Source organism: Euprymna scolopes, chromosome 16 (assembly GCF_053919585.1).
Source record: "Euprymna scolopes isolate OS-2025 chromosome 16, ASM5391958v1, whole genome shotgun sequence".
Classification (NCBI taxonomy): Eukaryota; Metazoa; Mollusca; class Cephalopoda; order Sepiida; family Sepiolidae; genus Euprymna; species Euprymna scolopes.
The window spans coordinates 903233-928499 of NC_136497.1; the positions used below are offsets into that span (position 1 = coordinate 903233).

General features: G+C 35.4%; 1 protein-coding gene across 5 annotated transcripts in view; it reads left to right on the top strand.

Annotated features, from left to right (window-relative positions):
* LOC145295824 (serine/threonine-protein phosphatase 2A regulatory subunit B'' subunit beta-like) overlaps positions 1-25267 on the top strand; it is a 455722-nt gene that overhangs the window by 45364 nt on the left and 385091 nt on the right. The window contains exon 1 of one of the 5 annotated variants that reach the window (XM_080141519.1): positions 16576-16822. The exons of the other annotated variants lie outside the window; for them this stretch is intronic. Coding sequence (XP_079997645.1) covers positions 16697-16822 — 126 coding nt within the window. The 5' untranslated portion in view covers positions 16576-16696. Of the gene's footprint in view, positions 1-16575; positions 16823-25267 lie in introns of those variants that run through there. 5 annotated transcript variants of the gene reach the window in all.

Below are 25267 nucleotides of genomic sequence, written 5' to 3' on the forward strand. Positions count from 1 at the left end.
ATACCATTGCCAGATGGCACATAAGCACCCCACAGTCTCAGCTGCACTCCCCACTCCTTCAGGAACTGCCTGACCTGCTGGCTGCAGAAGGCTGAGTCATTGCCCGTCAGCATCTCTTCGGGCGCACCTCTTTCAAGGAACACAGATGACAGCTGGCGAATAATGTAGGTGGAGTTCTGGCGCCCGAGTTGTCTCCAGACCGCAAAGCGTGTAGGTCCACAATCGATGAGGGTGAGGAAGTGATTGCTACCGTAATATGTAATATCCATGCCCACTTTCTGCCATGTGCTGCTTACTCCTAATTGCCCTTTTTTTTCCACTGTATCGGAGCCGGGTTGATTGATTGACACGCCTGGCAACTTTCCACTACTCTCTTGACATCTGCCCTTCTTATTTCTGGGTCCACCATTTTGGCAAAATACAGTGTTCGCTTTACCCCTTCGTGTCCACATTGCCGATGGATCTCACTAATACGATCTGCATCCATATTACACGCGACAGCTGCACACGGCTGTTGCAGCATCTCACAACCTCCCCGGGTATCAGCTAGCAGCCACTGTTGTGGTACTTGTGTCAGCGCATCTGCTCTGTTGCTTGCAGACCTGATCAACGTTATGTCTATGGTTAGGTTGTACTCTTTGATTGTATCGACCAGGGTGGTGAGCTAGGTGTGTCAGAAATTTCGTGAAAATAGAGAATGATTCCACCCCATCTTTCCAAGCTTATAACTCCTCGAAAAATGTAATTCAAGCCCTAATTTTTTTTTTTTTCAATTAAAGGAGCAAGGACCAAGGTTTCATTAAAAAAAAAAAAAAACAACATGTTTTTTTTTTTTTAAATAGGTTTTAAACTTCGGACTTTACAAGTAAATTTCTAAAAAACAGTTCTTTTTTTTGTTTTAAATTTGAATATATTATTTATTGACCTTTTCTCTTCAATTTGTGATATATAAGACTTTGGTACATAAATTATTTACTTTTTAATAGACATTTCAAAATGGGAGGTGTGAATTATTCGACCCCCTGTCTTTCCAAGCTTATAACTTCTCGAAAAATTTAATTCAAGCCCTAATTTGTTTTTCAATTAAAGGAGCAAGGACCAAGGTTCCATTAAGAAAAAACAAATAACGTGGTTAAAAAAAAGGTTTTAAGCTTCAAACTTTACAGGTAAAATTCTAAAAAACACTACTTGTTTTTTGTTTTAAATTTGAATATATTATTGATTGACCTTTTCTCTTCAATTTGTGAGTAAATTAATTATTTACTTTTCGGTGAGTAAATTATTTACTTTTTAATAGAAACTTGAAAATGGGGGGGGGCGTGAATTTAAAAAAAAAAACGTTTGTCTAAAATATTATATTCGGTTTATTGGAAAGAACATAAAATTTCACATTGACCCTGAAAATATAAAAATAGAATCAATAGAAAAATTTTGATAGATTTTTAAAGTTTAAAAATTGAAAAATATTGAGTTCGGAAAATTCATTACTGTTTTTAAAAAAAAAACAAAAAACATTTCTATTACTTTTAAAACAACTTTAATAGTTTATTTTGGAAGTATAATCCATAAAGAAAATAAATAACCCACTTTTAAAAGAGAAATTACGAGTTTTTATATTTTATTTGCAGTTTCGTGTTAGGGGTGTCAAAAATTCCTACAAAAATTCTGATACACCTAGTGGTGAGCCGTCTTCGTATCAACATCTCACTCACTGCCCGTGTGGTTAGCTGTGCTCTTCCAGTCAATACATCCGTTATCCACCAATGAATGCATGTAGAGTCGGTGATAATATGGAGTACCCTGGCTTGCTACTGAAGCGCTAGGGTAACTCCTTTCAATGTGGCATCAAGTTCGGCTAGGTTTATGTGCCTAGAATCATTCTCTGGATGAAGCCAACAGGCATCTTCGATAATGCCATCATCAACCGCAAGGACAACTTCAAGGGTTAGCAAACTAGCGTCCTCCCAAACTATGAACTCATTCCCGTTAACGTACCAGTTCCCTTGCACAGGGTCGTCACGAGTCACCATAGCCACAGTTTCTGTCAGCATGCTCAGGAGCGTGGCATCATGTACTTTATCGTCCCAACCCAATGATACGAATGTGGCACAACGTTTTATGGCCGCCACTGCCACCCTGAGCCAACCACACACAGGGAAGTGGCCCACCAGCTTTCCACAAACAGAAAAAACGCTCCGAGTGATGTTGGATAAGACTTTCAGAACGTCATCACCTCTCCTTCAGTAGAGCCCCCCCCCCCTGCTACCACTCACACACAAGGCAAGCACTTTTGCCCCATCTCTCAGACACTCGGGTTCCTTGCATGTTAGTCCGAAGTTCTTGAACTGCTCTTTGACCGATTGGGCAAACATGAGGCTCTCCTTTACAAAGATATCGTCGATGTAAGACGATGTTGCCTGACACACAGACTCATCCTGTTGCCGGATCGCGTGCATAATTGCCGTCATAATGCCTGGTGCCACGTTGAGACCGAACCCTAGCCTGGTCAGATAATAGCAAGTTCTTTTAATTTTCACAGTCTGAAATGGCTACAGTGCTTTTTCAATGTGTATCTGCAGGTAGGCCTGCGCAGGTCCGAATTGCCACGTCTGAATCTTGCTGCCACCACTCCCATAATTTGAGCGCACAAACATCCGCCCTTGCCGTGTACGGGTCGACATGTTCATTAAGCTAATGGTAGTCCATGACGGGTCGGACCTTCTGTTTTTATCTTGTAAGACAGCCATCAGGGGAATCAGTCCTCAGGGGGGCCCGAGCTCATCCTCGGGGTATGGAAGCAGCCAACCATTGTTGATCCAAGTCTGCAGTTCTTCATACTGCCCCCTTAGCCTCATTGGAGGGGCGTACTCTGATAGTCGGTTCCGTAAGGATATTGGTGATTGATCGCCAACCCACTTCCAAGATGCCGTCCACGCATTGGTTTCCCTATCGTACTCCACATGAAAGTCAGGCTTGTCCAGGGTAATCGCGGCACAAACACATTTCTCATGTCGGGAGAACTCTATCTTGCCAGTGCAGTTCATGGTGATTCCACCAAGCTGTGTAATCAAATCCATTCCTAGAAGTAGGTCGTACCCAAGCAGCTCCCCGTCCACCACCAGGGCTTGCACGGCTATTGCAGGCCCCTCGCCGATGCTTGTGTTGATGAGGTTCACCCCGCAAGTGGCCAGTGACCCTCCACCCATGGTTAGCACCAGAATTCTCTCCCTGTACCAAGTGTCGCAACATGCCTTGTGCACCAGGGTCTGGGTGCACCCAGTGTCTACAAGGGCGAGGCATTCCTGTCCGTTAATGCGCACACTCACTGCGGGCAGCGCCTTGTTCAGTAACAATCTGGGAGAAGACTGGCGCTGTAGCTTCTTCCCCTTGCTCGTTCCCTGGACAGGCACGGGCCAGGTGTCCCCGGTTTTTACACTTGTAGTACTGAAGCTCGCTAGGCCTTTGAGTCAATAAGCATGATAAGAGACAGTGACGGGCCAAATGGTTGGGCCCACCACACTTGTAGCAGCTTGTAACCATGCCCAGGTCCTGAGATCCACCCTGTGATGGTTGCACGGCTGCCGCATGGTCTACAGTCTCTGGGCTCTTTTTTAGTATCACCCATGCCCGCGCTAATACTTTCGAGATGTCCATCTTGTTTACTTGGGATGAGGCTTGGAGCAGATCCTCCACATTAGCGGGCAATCCTGCAATAAATGCACACACCAGGCCTTTAACTGACATTCTGTCGAACAGGACCGCAAGCTTCTTCAGTTCTGCCAGATAAACATCAACCGTCTCTCCAGAATGTAACTTGCGTGCCATAAACTCCTTCCATGCAGCAACCGGATTTAGTACAAACGCTGTGTAGAGGGTGTTTTTGATGCAGGTGAAATTTGCCTTCTTTTCGTCCATTAGCTACTGGTATAGAGTATATGCAGCCCCAGCGAGGCGCATTTAAACTACACATTCCAGATGCTTCTTCACACCACTGAGCTGGCATATCAATTCTGCCTTTTCCACCCATTCCTGTACTGACTGCTCAGGGCTGTTGCCATCAAAGTCGAATCAGCTTAGGATCAAATCCTGACATCATGCAGAAATAGCTTGTAGAACTGGAACCTCCTTCACTAGTTCCAATGCACTGAGTAACCGTCTGTATGGCGAAAAAAAAACAAACTTCCCCACTCCTCCAAGCGACCTGCTTTATATTACATTTACCCACGTGAATCTCACGAGGTCACATGAGACCGTTCCTGTTAAATATCGCAGATGCCATCTTGGTTTTCTTTTCCTGTCCAACATGCATGACAGGCAGACACATGGGTGCTTTACAGGTAGTCCGTTTGTATGTTGCTATTTTCCCCATATATATATATATATATATACATATAATACTAAAACCTTGATAATCTTGCTTCTTACTTGGTTGCTGCTTGCATGTTTTATATGGCAGAAGGCAGGGTAAATATGACGTAAAGTAATTGGAGGAGTTAAAAAAATAAAAACATAAGAATAAGCGAATTAAATATTTTTAAATATTAAATAAAAATTAAATATATATAAAAAAAAAGTTAAAACTTAAAAAAATCCAAAAAAACACAAAAAAAACTAACGTAAGGCAAACGATGTTAAATGTAAAAATCGGAAAAACAAAAGCAAAAAAGAAAACAGAAAAACGAACGTTAAAACTTCTTTAAAAAATCTGAAAAATACCCCCCACCCCCCAAAAAACATGTGAAAAATGGCTTAAATAAGCCTGTTTCAATATTAAAATTTAAAAAAATCGGTGTGTACCCGGCGTTACCTGGGTGTTTTTGGGTGTGTGTAGTCGGTCGGGGGTGGGGTGTGTTAATGAAAACCTAAGAATAAGCGAGGTAAAAAAGAAACAGAAAAATGAACGTTATGTGAAAAATGGTTTAAATAACCCTGCTTCAATATTAAAATTTAAAAAATCGAAAAAAAAAAAAAAAGAAGATATTTATATGCATTAGACGTATGATGATAATTATATCTTACCTAGGGTAGATAATTTACAGTATGTATATGAAATAATTTTACCTTTGCAAGGACGGTGAATATACAACACATTTAAAATTATTTTACCTACACTAAGACGGGTAATTTAAATAAATATATTAAACAATTTCACAAACTTTTTTTTACCCCAAAACGGACATTACTTTCTCCAACTTAACCCCCAAAAGAAAACTCAAGAGCACGTTTAAAATTAACATAATCATGCTTCTTTCTACCCACTACTACAACCATCACATCATTCCCGGATGAGTACATAAAACATTTTAACAAATATAGATCACCCCCTATAGAAACTGGCCTAGGAAACTTTCATAGAAAACCAACAATATATATGTATTAATCTAATTGTGAGATCATTAACTGTTTAAGCCATATCTAGAATTGACTTCACAAATGAAGTAATTTTGAGATAGAAAATTGTTTAAGCCATTTCCAGTAGAAACTTTATATTTCACCACCCTCATTTAATCCAGGGCGATGCTGATTATTCTGCTAATATATATTTGCCCCTATCTCATTCAATTCCGGGCAATGCCAGGAATTTTGCTAATATATATTCTAACCTATTTCATTCAATCTCGGGCAACGCCAAATGTTCTGCTAGTATATATCTCAATCAATCCAATGAAATCCTGGGCAACGCAAGGTATTCTGTTAGTATATATTTCAATCAATCTAATTCAATCCAAGGCAACGCCAGGTATTCTGCTAATATATATTTGTATCTATCTCATTGAATCCCAGGCGCCCGTGTATTCTGCTTGCATATATTTGCATGTATCTCATTCAATTCCGGAGGATTCCGGATAATCTGTAAGTATATATGTGGACGTATGTCGTTGAATCCCATAATTCTTGGATATGTTACAAATTTCCACAATCATTTTTCATAATTAAACCCACATGTCTTCCCACTCTTACTAAAATAATAACTTTGATACATTTCACATGTAATAATTTTTCATAATTCTTGGATATGTTACTAATTTTGACAATTATTTTCACAATTGAATTCACATTATCCCCCCTTGTACTAAAGTAATAACTTTAATACATTGTCTGGGCTGTTTATTTTATTACAAACACACCAATAAAATAAATCACATTTCAACACTTTTCATAATTCTTGGATATGTTACTAATTTCGACAATCATGTTTCATGAGTTAACCAACATTATCGCACATCTCTTACTAAAATAATAACTTTGAGACATTGTCTGGCTGGTTCTTTCATTACAAACACACCAATCAAATAACTCATATTTCATCATTTTTCATAATTCTTGGATATGTTACTAATGTCGACAGTAATTTTTAATAAAATAACCTACGTAATCCCCCTCCTCTTACTAAAGTAATAACTTTGAGACATTGTCTGGCTGGTTATTTCATTACACACACCAATCAAATAACTCATATTTCATCATTTTCATAATTCTTGGATATGTTACTAATTTCAACAATAATTTTTCTTGATTTAACCCAAAGTAAAACTCCGCTCTTACTGAAATAATAACTTTGATATATAATCTGGGCTATGTATTTCATTACAAACACACCAATCAAATAACACAAATTTCATAATTTTTTGTAATTCTTGGATATGTTACTAATTTCGAGAATCATTTTTATGATTTAACTCCCATAATACACCCCCTCTTTCTAAAATAATAAATTTGAGACTTTATCTGGGCTGTTTGTTTCATTATAACACACAAATCAAAAAACTTTTATTTCATCACTTTTCATAATTCTTGAATATGTTACTAATTTCGACAATCATTTTTCATGATTTAACCCACAAAATCCCCTTCCACTTACAAAAAAAATAAGAGATATTATCTGGCTGGTTATTTCATTCCATACACACCAATCTAATAACTCACATTCACCGTTTTTCATAATTCTTGGATATGTTACTAATTTCGACAATCATTTTTCTTGATTTACCCCAAATAATCTCCTCCCTCTTACTAAAATCATAACTTTGAGACATTGTGTGGCTGGTTATTTCATTACAAGCACACCAATCAAATAACACATTTCATCATTTTTCATAATTCTTGGATATGTTACTAATTCCTACAATTATTTTTCTTGATTTGACCCACATAATCCCCTTCCTCTTACTAAACTAATAACTTTGCGACACTGTCTCTGCTGGTTATTTCATTACAAACACACCAATAGAATTACATTTCATCATTTTTCATAATTCTTGGATATGTTAATAATTTCGACCATCATTTTTCATGATTTAACCCACATAATCCCTTTCCTCATACTAAATTAATAACTTTGCTACATCGATCTACATAAAGCATTTTGTATTCCCAAGTAGTCACCCATCTGATAATGACCAGTCTACATTTTGTTTAACTTTGGTGATCTGCATAAAGCATTTCGTATTCCCAAGTAGTCACAGATCTGATATTGGTCAGACTCCATGTTGCTTAATTTGATGATCTTCATAAAGCATTTGGTATTCCCAAGTAGTCACCCATAGGATAATGACCACACTCCATGTTGCTTAACTTTAGTGATACACATAATTATTCTTTATTCCCAAGTAGTCACCCATCTGAAATGACCAAGACAATGTTGCTTAACTTTAGTGATACACATAATTATTCTTTATTCCCAAGTAGTCACCCATCTGAAATGACCAAGACAATGTTGCTTAACTTTGGTGATCTACAAAAACCATTTGGCATTCCCAAGTAGTCACCCATCCGATAATGACAATGTTGCTGAACTTTGATGAACTACATAAAGCATTTGGTATTTCCAAATAGTCACCCACCTGATAATGACCAAGACAATGTTGCTTAACTTTGGTGATCTACATAAAGCATTTTGTATTTCCAAGTAGTCACCCATTTGTTAATGACCAAGACAATGTTGCTTAGCTTTGGTGATCTACATGAAGCATTTGGTATTCTCAAGTAGTAACCCATCTTCAAAATTGTCAAATTGAACCTGTAGTGCAGAAGCACCTACAAAATAGTCAAGTCAAACCCATACTGCACAAGCACCTTCAAAATCGTCAAATCAGACCTATACTGCACAAGCACCTTCAACTGTCAAATCGAACCTATACTGCACAAGCACCTTCAACTGTCAAATCGAACCTATACTGCACAAGCACCTTCAAAAGTGTCAAATCGAACCTATACTGCACATGCACCTTCAAAATTTTGCAAATCTAACTTATACAGCACCAGCACTTTCAGATTTTTCAAATCAGACCTATACTGCACAAGCACCTTGAAAATTTTTCGAATTGGACCTATACTGCACAAGCCCCTTAAAATTTTTCAAATCGGACCTATACTGCACATGCACTTTCAAAATTGTAAAATGGGACCTATAATGCACAAGCACCATCAAAATTGTCAAATTGGACCTATGCTGCACAAACACCATCAAAATTTTTTCAAATCGGACCTATACTGCACAAGTACCTTCAAAATTTTCCAAATCGGACCTATACTGCACAAGCACATTAAAAATTGTCAAATCGGACATATACTGCACAAGCACCTTAAAATTTTTTAAATCTGCATAAGAACCTCCAAAATTGTCAAATCGGACATAACTGCACAAGTACTTTCAGAATTTTCCAAATCGAACCTATACTGCACGAGCACATTAACATTTTCCGAATGGGATCTATACTGCACAAGCCCTTCAAATTTTTCAAATAATACCTATACTGCACAAGCATCTTAAAATTTTTCCAATCAGACATATACTGCACAAGCACCTTCAAAATTGTACAATCTGACATATACTGCACAATCACCTCCAAACTTTTTCAAATCGGACCTATACTGCACAAGCACCATAAAAATTGTCAAATCGGACCTATACTGCACAAGCACCTTAAAAATTATCAAATTGGACATATACTGCACAAGCACCTTCAAAGATTTTTCAAATCGAACCTATACTGCACAAGCTCCTTCAAAATTTTGCAAATCGAACCTATGCTGCACAAGCACCTTCAAAATTGTCAAATCGGACCTATACTGCACAAGCACCATAAAAATTTATCGAATCCAACCTATACTGCACAAGCACCATAAATGTTTTTCAAATCGGACGGATACTGCACATGCTAAGTTGGTAAAAAATACCAACATAGCATAAACCCCATATCTCATGTAAAAACCTTCCCATAGCTACAACACATCTACACATATGGTTAAAACAGAAACATCTTTAACTTACCCTATATTCTTCCCGAAAGTTTAAACACATACTGTCCGCATACATTATCAAAGTGTAGTATCTGTTCTTCAGACGCTGCACTTCCATTTCTTGTTCTCTTTCAGTGGAGGAACAGTCCTTCACAACTGAGACAATTTTTTATTTTGTACCTTTTCTCCACATTAAAAATGACCCTGGTGTCTAACTCTGTCCTGTGGAGAGGCATTGTAAATAGGTACATTAAACCCACTATGATAGACATGCTATACACCTACTCACATTATGTATTGCAAACTACACTTCTTCTTTATAGCACCCCCAAACAACCTCAATAATTTATTTTGCTCTGAATGAAACTATCGCTAGACGTTGCATCCCCATTATGTTACCTCGCATCTTCTCTACTCTTCTGATGAGAAGCATTAGGCTTCAAAATACTATAGTATAAAGAGTTTCCTTTTAACTAAACCCTCCAATTGATGTATACTCTTATTAAATAAATGAATAAGTCTATATATATTACTATATAGTTTTTAAACCTTAATTTTTTCCCTTTACTGATTCCTCTGTCTCTCTCTCTCTCTCTCTCTCTCTATGTATATATATATATATATATATATATATATATATATCTATATATATATATATATATATTTACCTCCACCAAAAGTGTTGCGTTGTTGGTAGAGTTTGTCAACATTTCTTGACCAACCAACAGAAAACTTGATCAAAATACCAGTCAGATTTAACTTATGAGGGGCGTGCAATAAGTAATACCCCTGACCCACTTCCCATAGCAGTAGAGCAACGAAACTTGGCACAGTTATTAGTCTTTCTCTACATAGGAACCACCCAGAGTTATGCATTTCTCCCTTCATTTGATGCAGCTCTGGAGACCGTTTTTGTAGAACACCCCAGGCTGGTCCTCCAACCACGATGTGACTTCAGAAATCAAGGCTGCATCATCTGGGAAACGCTTTCCTTTCAAAAACAACTTCATGGCTTGGAAGAGGTGAAAGTCAGAGAGTGCAAGGGCAGGAGAGTAGGGAGGATGGGGAAGGATTTCATAATCACACACCCGTGCTTCTGATCTGGCAACATGCGAGTTGTGGACCGGAGCGTTGTCATGCAGGAGGAGGGTACCTTTGCTGATCTTGCTCCGCTTCTTGATTTTGATAGCTTCCCTTAATTTCCTCAAAAGTGAAGCATAATAGGCTCCTGTAATTGTGGTACCCTTTGCCAGGAAATCTGTCATTACTACTCCGTTCTGGTCCCAGAAGACTGTGAGCATGACCTTCCTTGCCAGCGGAGGGCTGCACCCTTGCCTTCTTTAGAGGTGGTGAGTCCAAGTGCTTCCACTGCATTAACTGGGCTTTGGTCTCTGGATCATAGTGATGGAGCAAGGTTTCATCCTGTGTAATCAGTCTTTTGAAAAACTTTGACTCATCTTCTTGGCACATCTCCAAATTCATCCTCAAGCACTCAACGCGTTCTCACTTCTGGAATGGTGTGAGCAACCTGGGAATCCATCTGGCAGACACCTTATGCATATGCAAATGGTCATGAATGATAGTTTCCGCAGACCCTGTACTAATCTTGACATCTTGGACTATTTGGCGAATAGTAATGCACCGAGATTCCAAAATGGCAGCCTACACTTGACGGACAAATGCCTCATCAATGGCAAAAGGGGGGGGGCGACCAGGTCTGAGAGCTGTTTCCACAGACTTCCAGCCATGTTTGAATTCACAATGCCAGCATTTTACAAAGTCATATGATGGGACATTATCACCATAAGTTTCTTTGATTTCATCAAAAGTCTCCTGTGGTGTGCGTCCTTTCAAATACAAAAACTGGATCACTGCTCGATATTCAACAGGCTCCATTTCACACCTGCCTCAGTTCAAACACCTGTAAAACAGAAACCACAATTAGTTCAGAGCTGTAATTTGCCACATAACCCGTAGAGATATAAATCATTGCACATGCAAAATTTCAGGTAGATCAGACAACTGGAAGTGGGTCATGGGCATTACTTATTGCACGCCCCTCGTAGAACTAATTTAATTGCAGGATATCAAGTTTTAAGGTCACAAAAATGGTCTTTTAGCAATAACTTTGGTTCTGTTCATTATAGAGACTCACTACTTTGTACGTATTGTAGCTAATTGAATCCTGTATCTTGTATAACCTTGACTCTTGACAAGGAAAAATTAGGTTATGGTTAAAACTTTGACAGAATTTTGGCTTCCGATTTTTCCAAATTTGGCATATAGATTTGCTTCACTTTAATAACGGTAACAACCATTCAAAATTTCTCTCTTATCAGATAAATAGATTTTTGAGTTATCAACATATTTTTAAGACCATCTGCTGGTCCCTGATAATCACCATCAACCCTAACATTTGTCTGCTGTGGTTTTCTGTTCATCTTTATCTCTCGTTCTGACCAAATTGTTATTCACATTGATTTACATGTATACAAAAACAAAACAACTTAGATTTATGAAAAAATCCAATAGAGACTCCGACATGAGGTGGCTTCAATGTTTCCAGGCTTTTTTTGTATAGGTACTTTTATTGATAGTACACAGCATTCTTCGAAGTAATCTCCTCTGGTTGCAATGCACTTGTTGTACCATTCCAGCAACTTTTGGAAAACCTCATTGTGTCAGCATGTCAATGACCCTTGTTACAGCCGCTTTCATCTCCTCAATTGTCTCATAGCGACAACCTCTGAGGTTTTCCTTGAGCTTAGGGAATAATCAAAAGTTACAGAGAGCAAGGTCTGAATTATAGGGAGGATGAAGAAGATGCTCATCTTGGCCAAAATAATCTGTGACATGGATGAGCATCTTTGGGACAAACTTCACACGAATTATCCGCATCTTCAGTTCCTTGTGAATAATTGTTCAGTTCCCACACTGACATCAAACTGTGCACTTATTGTCTCTACAGACACACGATGGTCCTTATCCATGAAATTCTTTATTTGAACAATCAGTTCTGGTGTTCTGACTTCCTTACTCTTCCCACACCTTTTATCATCTCTCACAGACTCCCTGTCTTCCTTGAATCTCTTATGTCACTCAAAAACTGATGCTCAGTTCTTGCAAGATGGTCCAAAAGCTGTCTGAATCATTTGATACATTTCTGTGGCATTTTTAAGTTTAAAACCGAATTTTATTGCATATCATTCTTCTAAAGTGTCCTCACACCCAGATTGCATTTTTGAAATTCACCAGCTGTGACAATCAGATTTTAATAGGGTGTATTCCAATTCCTGCTATAGCTGTTCATTTAAACCTAAAATTATAAAAATTGGTCAGCCATCTCATAAGATGTGTAGCAATGGCATACTGAATTATTAAGAATTGATGACAATTTTAAATGACTGTACAAAAATGTCTGAAAACTTATTTTTAAGACACCTCGTAAATTATGTACAAGTCAGTTATATTCTAGGTGTGTGTGTGTGTGTGTGTGGTACCATTATATGGAAAAGAACCACCAAACACTAGAATTCACATCTTAATTAAGTTCTAGTGTATTGGCTAGGATGCAATTGAGATTATTTTTCTATTGAAGCATCATTGTCATTTGATTAAAGTCAGCTTATCTTGATTTGAGTGAGGCTAGAGAGATTACAGATTGATGTCTATAATCTCTCTAGCCTCACTTGAGTCTATTTTTATCGGTCCAAAGCCAAACTCTCTTGAGGATCTTCTCGAGCTGCAAACTGCCTTGAACAACTGATTCCTAAATATATTAACTTACAACCAGAAATCCTAAGTCTCTGTTCTTTTTCACGGAGTGACTTATAAGTGGAACAACATCGTTTCAGCCACTTGCGACTGACTACCCATCCTACTTCCGATCACTTTTCCCTTTCCATTGGTGTTTAAAAAAAAAAAAAGCAGGAGTAAAAACTTAGTAGTTGTAGCTTGATGTAAATAGCATTCCCTCTCTCTTACATAATTTTGGTTTCTTAATTTCTTGATATACCTTTATTTTATTTACTTAACTGTAATCTAATTATCACACTTTTGCCCCCCCCCCTCATTTTACATATTTTATTTCTTCCTCTTAATTACACTTAATTACAACTCTCCTTTTCTTTCTAACAGATTTTGCCTTTCATTGTCACACATTTTGTCTTTCTCGCGGGCATTTTGTTGTCTTTCTTTCTGTCTCACTCTCACACACATACATTTTTGTGTTTTTTCCTTCTCTGGCACATTTTTTTTCCCCTCATGCATTTTTTTTTCTCTCTCTCACACACAATTTTGGCATTTCTTTTTCTTCTCTCACACATTTTTGGTGTTTTTTTTTCTCCTTCTCTCACACATTTTAGCATTTTTCTCTCTCTCTCACATTTTGGCATTTTTCTCTCTCTCACATTTTGGAATTTTTTCTCTCCCTCTCTCACATTTTGGAATTTTTTCTGTCCCTCTCTCACACTTTGGTATTTTTTATCTCTCTCTCTCACATTTTGGTATTTTTTATCTCTCTCTCTCACATTTTGGTATTTTTTATCTCTCTCTCTCACATTTTGGCATTTTTTTTCTCTCTCTCTCACATTTTGGCATTTTTTCTCTCTCTCTCTCTCTCTCTCACATTTTGGCATTTTTTCTCTCTCTCTCTCATATTTTGGCATTTTTCTCTGTCTCTCTCTCACATTTTGGCATTTCTCTCTCTCTCTCTCTCTCACACATTTTGGCATTTTTCTCTCTCTCTCTCTCACACATTTTGGCATTTTTCTCTCTCTCTCTCTCACATTTTGGCATTTTTCTCTCTCTCTCACGTTTTGGCATTTTTCTCTCTCTCACACATTTTAGCATTTTTTTCTCTCTCTCACTCTCTCACGTTTTAGCATTTTTTTCTCTCTGTCTCTCACGTTTTAGCATTTTTTCTCTCTCTCTCACGTTTTGGCATTTTTCTCTCTCTCTCTCACGTTTTGGCATTTTTCTCTCTATCTCTCACATGTTGGCATTTTTCTCTCTATCTCTCACATGTTGGCATTTTTCTCTCTATCTCTCACATGTTGGCATTTTTCTCTCTATCTCTCACATGTTGGCATTTTTCTCTCTATCTCTCACATGTTGGCATTTTTCTCTCTATCTCTCTCACATGTTGGCATTTTTCTCTCTATCTCTCTCACATGTTGGCATTTTTCTCTCTATCTCTCTCACAAACATTTTGGTATTTTTCTCTCTATCTCTCTCACAAACATTTTGGTATTTTTCTCACTCTCTCTCACATTTTGGCATTTTTCTCTCTCTCTGTCACATTTTGGCATTTTTCTCTCTCTCTGTCACATTTTGGCATTTTTCTCTCTCTCTCTCACATTTTAGCATTTCTCTCTCTCTCTCTCACATTTTAGCATTTTTCTGTCTCTCACATTTTAGCATTTTTCTGTCTCTCACATTTTGGCATTTCTCTCTCTCTCTCACATTTTGGCATTTTTTCTCTCTCACACATTTTGCCATTTTTTCTCTCTGTGTCTCGCTCTCTCTGTCACATTTTGGCATTTTTCTCTCTCTCTGTCTGTCACATTTTGGCATTTTTTTCTCTCTCTCTGTCACATTTTTGCATCTTTTCTCTCTTTCTCACATTTTGTCATTTTCTCTCTCTCTCTCTCTCTCTCTCTCTCTCTCCCACATTTTGGCATTTTCTCTCTCCCACATTTTGGCATTTTCTCTCTCTCACATTTTGGCATTTCTCTCTCTCCCACATTTTGGCATTTCTCTCTCTCCCACATTTTGGCATTTCTCTCTCTCCCACATTTTGGCATTTCTCTCTCTCTCACATTTTGGCATTTCTCTCTCTCTCACATTTTGGCATTTCTCTCTCTCTCACATTTTGGCATTTCTCTCTCTCTCACATTTTGGCATTTCTCTCTCTCTCTCTCACATTTTGGCATTTCTCTCTCTCTCTCTCACATTTTGGCATTTCTCTCTCTCTCTCTCACATTTTGGCATTTCTCTCTCTCACTCACATTTTGGCATTTTTTCTCTCTCTCACATTTTGGCATTTTTTTCTCTCTCTCACATTTTGGCATTTTTTTCTCTCTCTCACATTTTGGCATTTTTTTCTCTCTCTCACATTTTGGCATTTTTTTCTCTCTCTCACATTTTGGCATTTTTTTCTCTCTCTCACATTTTGGCATTTTTTTCTCTCTCTCACATTTTGGCATTTTTTTCTCTCTCTCACATTTTGGCATTTTTTTCTCTCTCTCACATTTTGGCATTTTTTTCTCTCTCTCACATTTTGGCATTTTTTTCTCTCTCACACGTTTTGGCATTTTTTCTCTCTGTCTGTCTCTCTCTCTCTCTCTCTGTCACATTTTGGCATTTTTCTCTCTGTCACATTTTGGCATTTTTCTCTCTGTCACATTTTGGCATTTTTCTCTCTGTCACATTTTGGCATTTTTCTCTCTTTCTCACTTTTTGGCATTTTTTCTCTCTCATACATTTTGGGTCTTTTTTTTCTCCCTCTCTCACATTTTAGCATTTTTTCTCTCTCTGTCTCTCACATTTTGGCATTTTTTTCTCTCTCTCTCATAAATTTTGCTGTCTTTTGTTCTTGTTCTCAAATTTTCTTTTCTTTAAATCTTTTTTTTTTTATTTCTTTAAGATCTTTTCTCTCCTCAATTACCTAATCTTGTAGTCACCCTTCTTCTCCAACTCTCTATCTTTCTCTCTCTCTCTAACACTCTCACTATCTATCCTACATCTTCTTTCACTCAAGCTCGCTCCTTATCACTCTATGTCCCTCTCTCTCTCTCTCTCTCTCTCTCTCTCTCTCTCTCTCTCTCTCTCTCTCTCTCTCCTTCTCTTATTCAGTTATAAAATCAAAGTTCTGATTTCACTGTGCCAAGAGAACGGTGGCAACTTGTTCTGAGAAAAGTACAATCCACCCTAACCTGCCAAACTATCGGCTGACTGGTGCCGTATTTCACTTGCACCCCTCAAGATAATTGATTAAAAATAAAGTAAAAGAAAAAGAAAGAAAGCGTCAGCATCATCGACATCACCATAGACCTATGCTAGTTGCTACTTGATGTAAAAGTTACATTTTGGTTTTGCAGCTTAACCTTCCAGGTGATCTAACAGTGGCCAAAACATTAAAAACAGTTTTATATATATATATATATATATATATATATATATAAATAAAGGTACAGACATGCTTTAATAGTATATGTGTATGAATGAATGAATATACATATACATAAATATATGTGAGTGTGTATGCAGAGCTGAGGGAGTTACCATTATAACCAAATCGTCGACGCCTTTCTTTCTCTCTTCTATTTTAGTATTGCAGCCACGTGTTGTAGAGGTTGAGCGTTATTGTCTTTTAAGTATTTAGTTTATTCTGAAAAAAAAAAAAAAAAAAACGCCGGATGGTTCGCAACGTTAATTAGTATTTTATTTATTTATGTTTTTTTTGGCAAAACTGTCTCCCCACCCCCGAAAACTAAGGTCCGTCAAGATGACTTTGTGCTGCATGTCATGTCAATGGAGGAGTACTTCGGAAATGGGGTGGATGGATCTGAAACGAAAAGTAAGAGTTGTTTAGCTTTGTTTAGTATTTCATCCACATTCCCACCCATCCTAACCGGTACTCAGCCCCCCCCTCCCCGTCACCTCCACCCCAGATATCCCACCTCCTCCTTATCTTTGCCCTTTTATGCCTTATTATGTTTACTTACTTTTCAAGTGTTCTCCATACATTAACATTAACATATAGTAAGTTATGAAAATATATATGGCAATTAAGCTTACTAACACTGTTGAAGTAAATACTGAAAAAATTACACAGAAAGTTATATCTTCGTATTTTAATTTATGTGATTAAATGAAGTAATCATATATATATATATATAGTAAGTTATAAAATATATGTGGCAATTAAGCTACACTGAATATTCCGCGTTTCATCCACTCTAGGATTCTTCAGCGTGAAGAATCCTAGAGTGAATGAAACGCGGAATATTCAGTGTAGCTTAATTACCATATATATTTTATAACCTACTAACTAGCTCTACCTACGTATTGAGCACGGTTGAAATTAATACTTAAAGTTTACGCATAAATTTATACTTTCGTATATTAATTTTATGTGAGTAAATGAAGTATATATATATATATATATATATATATATATATATGTGTGGTTTTATAGAAATATACGTATATCAAGTAGACTATACAAAAACGTTTCTCATTCATCCCTAAAAGAAATAATCAGGCCAGTTAGCCTAATGATGCATTTCCACAATGAAACACGAACATTTGTGTAGCTTACTTGACATAAGCATATTTTCATACTGCTAAGCTCTACTTAGATATAGAGCACCGTGAATTAAATACTAAAAATATATATGCGTAACATATTTTATTATTTTTTTTAACCTGTCTCTATATATTAGTTTGATCTTCCATCGATACCTTAGATGCCACAAGAAAATATTGACTGAAGAATTAGTTACATTTGATATTTTTAGCGAATTAATACATAGTTTCAATTGAAATAAAAAAAAAATCTATATGTATTTGAGCACCGTTTTTATTTCTCTTACAACACTAAAACTAACTAAACACACACACACACACACACACATACCAAGGCACACTTGCACAGAAAGATATACTCTCAGATTCTTACAAAGATACTTTCTTATACATAACATACAAAACTGCAGTTTTACAGACTAACACAGACAATTTAAACACACACAACGCACACGCAGTTTCTATTTGAAATCACTTTCAAAAAATAAAAAAAAATTGTATTTATTATTTTTAATCATTGATTTTAAAAATCTAATTTATAAAATCCTACTTGATTATAAAAGGCAAAATATCTTAAAGATTTATTTTCATGCAAAAATGCAATTGCATGCTATCACTTTATTGATTAGCATGTTTTGTATTTTTTTCTCAGCTGTTTTAATGTTGTAGCGTCCTGACATCACCGATTCCGTATTTTGTGTTATTCGCTTGAAATCTATAAGAATTAGTCTTAAGTAGTTTTCTCTTTTTACTTCTCCTTGCTTATAAAACGCACAAAAATGTGAAGACATTCATTCTGTACACAAAGTGTTTTGATGATGAATGGAAATTTGGCTTGTTGAAAACTCTAAGGAATTGTCGCGAGTCTAAAAAAATGTCCTTGTAAAATAATTGCTTTACTCAACTGGAATTTTAAAGAGATTGTAAATATTGGTTATAACAATCCTTTTTTGGGTAATTCTCATTAAATCAATAAAAAAATCTTGGGTTTGTTTTACAATTCACAGAGGTACGAAAAAGTTATCAAAAACAAATATAAATAAATGTTATCAAAGGCAAAGATAAGTCACCTTTCTACCTTACTGGATAAGTTTTTAGTGTTTTTATTTTATGTAAAATGTTTATATGGTTCGAAAAAAAAATAATATTGAATGTTACCAAAAAACAAGAAAAAATAGCTTTGGTGTCTCTGTACATCTTGGAAGTCTCGAAAACCACTTGAAAATAAAGCAAAACAGTGGTAAAAGCTCACCCATTAAATGTCACGGTAACATTTATTTGTTATATATTTGTTTATTGACAACTTTTTCATACCTCGGTGGATTGTAATACAAACCCAAAAATTGTAACATATTCTTGGTGATTCTCATTGAATTGATAAAAAAATTATGTGCACATGACAGTTGTGTACAATTAAAAAAAAAAAACAAGCATTAGGATTTCTTAAGTTATTCAGTAATCAGAAACTACGCAAGATACATTCGAAAAGCTATTATATTCTTTTTTCAATGTTGCCTCAATCAGAATATGAGCTCATTTTTTGTAATATTGCAGAATATGAAACTTTTTTTTTTTTTTGTAAATCAGAAAAAGTGGAATAATTGCTTTTTCTTGAATTTAGAAATTAAATTTTTTTGTTTTTAGTAGACTGATTTCTGCTTAATTGTCATTTGGCTTGTTTAGAGTGATGGGTTGGGGAGGACAAGTTCCTACCCCTCCCAGGTTAGAAATTACATTTCAGTTTCAGCTGTTTTTGCCATTGGTCACTCATGTTCTTGAATATTCATTCTTTTGTGGGTCAGCAGGGTCAACATTGAGAGAGAGAGAGAGAGAGAGAGAGAGAGAGAGAATTTCTTATTACTGATAAAAAAAAAATTGAATACTATAAATCAAGCATCAAAGGTTCAAATGTTTTTTTTTTTTTTTTTTTTTTTAACAAAATTATCTAACAAAATTACAAACATTTGTTGATTTTTATTTACATTTTGTGATTTAGGAAGAGAGGTGTATTATTTAAATAACTTTGTAGATACCCACCCCCTTTTTTGATTTACAAATCATGTAATAAAAATGACCAAATGGTCTTATCTATATGCTTTAAAACTTTGATGATATCTGACTTTCTGTCACTATACATGCTAAATTCTAGCAATGTAAATGTGTTTAATCAACACATGAAAGAATATAAAACAACTTAAAAAAAAAATATACTCTGATAAATTATCATTCAATATAAATCATTATAGAGGATGGGATGTATTGTTTTAATAATTTTGTAGAAAAAAGAAGGAGTCTCCAATTGTCTCGCTTTGTCAACTAGGCTCTATCCCCTGTCCCATCGCCTCAGTGTTGCATTCCTGTGCCTGTTTTACAAGTATTTTAATGGAATGTATTCTGATGAATTCATTGCACTTGTTCTCTCTCAATGTACATATCCTCAACAAACTCGCTTAGCAACAAAATCACACCCCTTCACTTTTGAGGTCCCTAAATGCCAGAAAGTATTCTACTCTAATAACTTCTTCCCTCAAACAGCTAGACCTTGGAATTTCCTTCTTGCTACATGCTTCCTTGACTAATATGCAGAAGTTAAAATGTAACGTAAACCAACATCTTGTTAATCTTTCTTGGTCCCAATTAGTAGCCCTTTATATCCAAGTGACGATATACCTTGTTTGGGGTGAAAGTGAGTAAAAAAAAAAGCAAGTGCTAAAAATACGTCCACCTTTTTTGATTTACAAATCATCTAATAAAAATGACCAAATGGTTTTATCTTTATGCCATAAAACTTTGATGACACTGTCTAGCTTTCTATACATGCTTAATTCTAGCAATGTAAATATATTTAATCAACACATGAAAGAATATAAAGCAACTTAAAGAAAAAAGATGCTGATAAATGATCATTTAAAAATGAATCATTATAGAAACAAAAATAATAGAAAACGAAATTTAATCTGGTTCAATCCATAAGATGGATGTAAAAACACATAATAGGATAATAGATAAACATTTCCCTAAATGCAATAAGCGATTTAAAATTATCAATATGAATAACATGGCTGCTCCCGGTCTTCTCTTGGTTTCTTAATATAATTTGATTTTCATAATTTAAAAAAAAAGTACAGTAGAACCCCACGATACGGTGGCTCAGGATACGTTTTTTTCAGGTTACGATATGAAATACTGTTTATCCGGCCCCTGATTACGGTACTTGCCCCGCTTTACGGTGTTATTTATAATGTCATTTGATTATGTACATGTGTATTATATACTGTACTGTATTTTGTTACTAATTTTTAATATGTACTGTATAAAATTTTGCTTAGACTCTGCCATACGGCAATTTCAACCTGGAACGTATTAATACCGTATCCCGGGGTTCTACTGTACTTGATCAATTTATACGATTTTTGGAATATGACATCTTCATTCCATGACTAGTACATATATCATAAAGATTTTCTGTATTTTTGTATTTCAATCAAGTGTAATTTTTAAATAAGCTCCAAATTCTTTATTACTCAGAATATATAATATTGTACGACTGAATTATCTGACTAATGTTAGAAAAGGAGTGGAGTACAAAAGTACATTTTTTCCTCTTAAGACATTCCCGGGTCACACCAGAAATCTTGCTGAAATTATGGAACCAACATTTTGGTAAGTTTTCAATTTTTATGGATTTAAAATACCTGTTAATTGATACAAAATTCACAAGGTGTTTCGATTATTTTGCCCCCTCCCCCATATATATATATATATATATATATATATATATAATTGTTTCAAAATATAATTGAGTGGATAATTATATTTTAAAAACAATACATATGCCACTCTCCATTTGGGGCTACCAAATTGATCGAACGGAAAATTATTCCCAAATCGCATTTAGGTAAAAATGCACTTACGTATATATAATTGAATTCATTCAAAACGTATCGCAAAACAAAAACAAATAAAAACGATATATATATGTATAAAGAAAGAATTGAGTTGCTTTAGGTACACCCATAAAATTTGCATGTTTGATAATGAAAATTTTAAATGAAGTAAAAACGAGATCTAATATCAATAAATCTATGAACCATAAAAACAAACCGTGTGTTGTATCTTTTTGATAAGATTGTTAGTATAGTTAAACAGCAGTTCTGACTTAATAAAAGTGGACTCATTGAGTTACAATAAGACACATCAATTAAAACAACAGATTTGCGTTAGATACACTTGTTAAATCTGCATGTGTAGGAATGAAAATTTCAAATGAAGCGTGGCAGACCAGTTAAAAAAGAAATAAATCTATGAACCATAAAAAATGTTGTGCCTTAAGATTGTTATGCTATGTAACAGTTCGTCTTGGGAGGAATGACATTTTTGATGATGCGACAATCTTACAAAAAACAAACAAAAAAAGTAGTTGATTGTTGAAAATTAGTCGACTGCTCCCTCGTGGTTGTTAAAATCTTGCTGACAAAAAGTAAAAAAGAAATGCTGAAGCGTAAATGATACATGTGTTCAGGTATTCACTTGTTTTTTTATTATCGGTTGATGACATGGTTATGATTACATAAAAATGCGCGCAAAAGAAAATATCAAAGAAGAAAAACAACCCAACTGTCTATCGCTCTTCTATCACATATGATGGAACAAGTCTAGGATGGTTATTTTGTTGTTTGGCATCGTAATCTTGTTAGTATTTTCAATTTTGAATTAACTATTGCTTTAGATATATTACAAAAATATATAAAATTCTCGAATTATATCAGTAATTTAATTTTTTCATATATAAATTATAATTTCTAATGACCTAACAAAAATACGCATTGTTGATTTTTCTTACAGTTTTATTAGGTGAAAGACTTCTTTCCAAATTCAGAATAAGTTTGAAGTGGTTGTCTGACTTGCTATTTGATGTCTTGCTTCTCCTCATCATTTGAAATGATTTTGTCTAGAAAAAGTCATGTTTTACTCATTAAGTTTTGAGTGACAGGATGGAAATATATTTATTGATGATATTTATAGAAATTTTAAAACCAAATAACAGTGCATATCTTTTTTAAATGTATTTATTTTAAAAGCTGAACTTTAGCCATAAAATACACCGTTTTCAAAGTGAATTTTTGTTTTCATTTTACTGGTATTAACCATTGGAAGAGGTATATCTCTCTTGTGAGTACGATATTTTTTTTTGTCCAATGGTTTTGAGGTATGGCTTTTATATATTTATCTATATAATAAATAGACATTGGACTTTATTTTTGAATGGATGATAGTCCAAATTTATAAACAACTTAGTAATTGGTTGGGTGTTATAGAAATCGATGTATTAGCAGTGAGATCAGCGTTTGTTTGGAATAAAAACGAAAATAGAAACTGAATTTCAACTAAAAACCAATGGTATCTACAATTAGTAACATATTACTATATTATTACATAAAACATGTGTCATATGTTATTTTTCTTTTTTGAAATCGTTTGAGATGAGGCTTCATAATTTGTGTATTCATTTTTTTTTTTGTGAATCAACAACAATAATGAAGATGAGGATAACAGTCTGTAAAAATAAAAATGAATACATAAAATGTACTTTCATGTTTCACGATCCATTGATCCGCCATTACCCATTAAATTATCACTCCATTAGCCTTCTCCCTCTTTTCGCCAAAATATTTGAGTTCATAATTAATCAAGCTCTAGTCCTCTACCTTACAGTTGCTAAACTTCTTTCCGACCAACAATATGGATTTAAGCAAGCCCGTTCTACTGCAGATATCCTAACTGTAATCTCTGAACATATATACCATGCACTGGATAAAGCAGGGGAAGATAGGGCTTTGATATATCTAAGGCTTTTGACAGGTATGGCATGATAGTCTTCTCAGGAAAATCAGATCATATGGAATTACTGGACGAATACTTATAATTAAATCCTTCTTAAATAAGAGACGAATCCAAGAATCGGCAGTCGTACATCTAAACAATATCATATAAATATGAGTGTACCTTAGAGATCTATCCTTGGACCTTTATTATTCCTGATATTCATGACCTCCCTGATAAAATAGTCTCTGAGATGTGTATATTTGCTGATAACACCATATAACAACATATATTCAAGACAATAACGAAAATCCTAAAAGAAGACCCCTAATCTGTAGTAGAATGGTTTCAAAAATGAATGGTAACATTCAGTGCTGCCAAGACTAAACTTGTTTCCTTTAATGATTACAAGAAACCTTCTTAACAACCAATAGCTATGACTAATCATACATTACCTGAAAGTACTTCATTCAAACGCCTTGGTTTAACGTTCACAGGGAACATGAGCTGGAACAGATACATCGAGGGCATTGCTGTGGCTGCTGTAAGGGAAGTGGACTCTTTCTACCATGCTAGAAAGTTACTTGCACTTGAAAATATCCTGTACCACTAGCACCATTCACCGATGTATGGAGTATTGTTGTTACATTTGGGCTGGTGCATCTGCTACTAGTCTCTCACTCCTGGACAAGGTTCAAAAGTGAGTTGTCAATCTGATAGGTCCTCAACTGTCATCTAAGCTTCAACCTCTGTCCCATTGACGAAATGTTGGATTCCTCTGCCTGTTTTACAAGTATTTTAATGGTGAATGCTCCGATGAACTACAAGCCCTTGTACCCCCTCGACATAACCCCCCCCCCCGACAAACCCAACAAGGAGCAAAGTCCCACCTCTACACAGTAGAGATCCCTAGATGTAAGAAAGCCTTCTAGTTTAATAGTTTCTTCCCCAGAACTGCTAGACTTTGGAAGTCCCTTCTGGGTTCCCGCTTCCCCAACTATACTGACTTACAGAAGTTCAAATGTAATGTGAACAGGCATCTTGCTGCTCAACTCTCTTCATAGTATCTCTGCAACTTATGTCCCTGATAGTAGCCCCCTACATCAAAGTGGCACTGTGCCTTGTTTGGGGGTGAAAATGTAATAAAAAAAACAAAACATCCCATTAATATATATGATTAAATAGGCATCCTTCTTCAATCACTTATCCTATATTCTTAGAGTTTTGATGCATGTATGCACATATATATATTAAACCCACGATGGTACATGTCGTATGCACCTACCTTCATTATATGATAAAAGTTATATTCCTCCTATATCACAATCATTTTAGTTCTCTCATTATCTTCTCAAACAGTCTCAATATTTTATCTCTCATTGCACAATTATTTCACTCCTAATGTAGCTATCGCTAGATGTCGCATACTTATTATGTTACCTAATATCTTCGCTCTTCTTCTGATGAGAAGCATTAAGCTTCGAAATACCATGGTATAAAGTTTTACTTATTCTATACCCGTAATTGATGTATCATCCTTATTGAATAAACAAATAAATCTATATACATTTGAATATATTTTTATATTGTCAGTTTATTATTTTATTGATAATCTATGTAAGCTCCAAAACAATTTGTTGAGCTTTGCATTATCCCGATAAGTCTCCTCTTAAAGAATCAGTCATATTATCTTTTTAACTCCCCCCCCCCATATATATATATATATATATATATATATATATTTTTTTTTTTTTTTCCTATAACATTTTTGTAATATAATGGCTATTTTGTAATAAGCTAACATTCAGCCTCTTTTAGATTGTATTACCCTTAGAAAAGTGCAAATAAATGCTGGCCTTTGTCCCCGTGGTTTAATGCCAACTTATTTTTT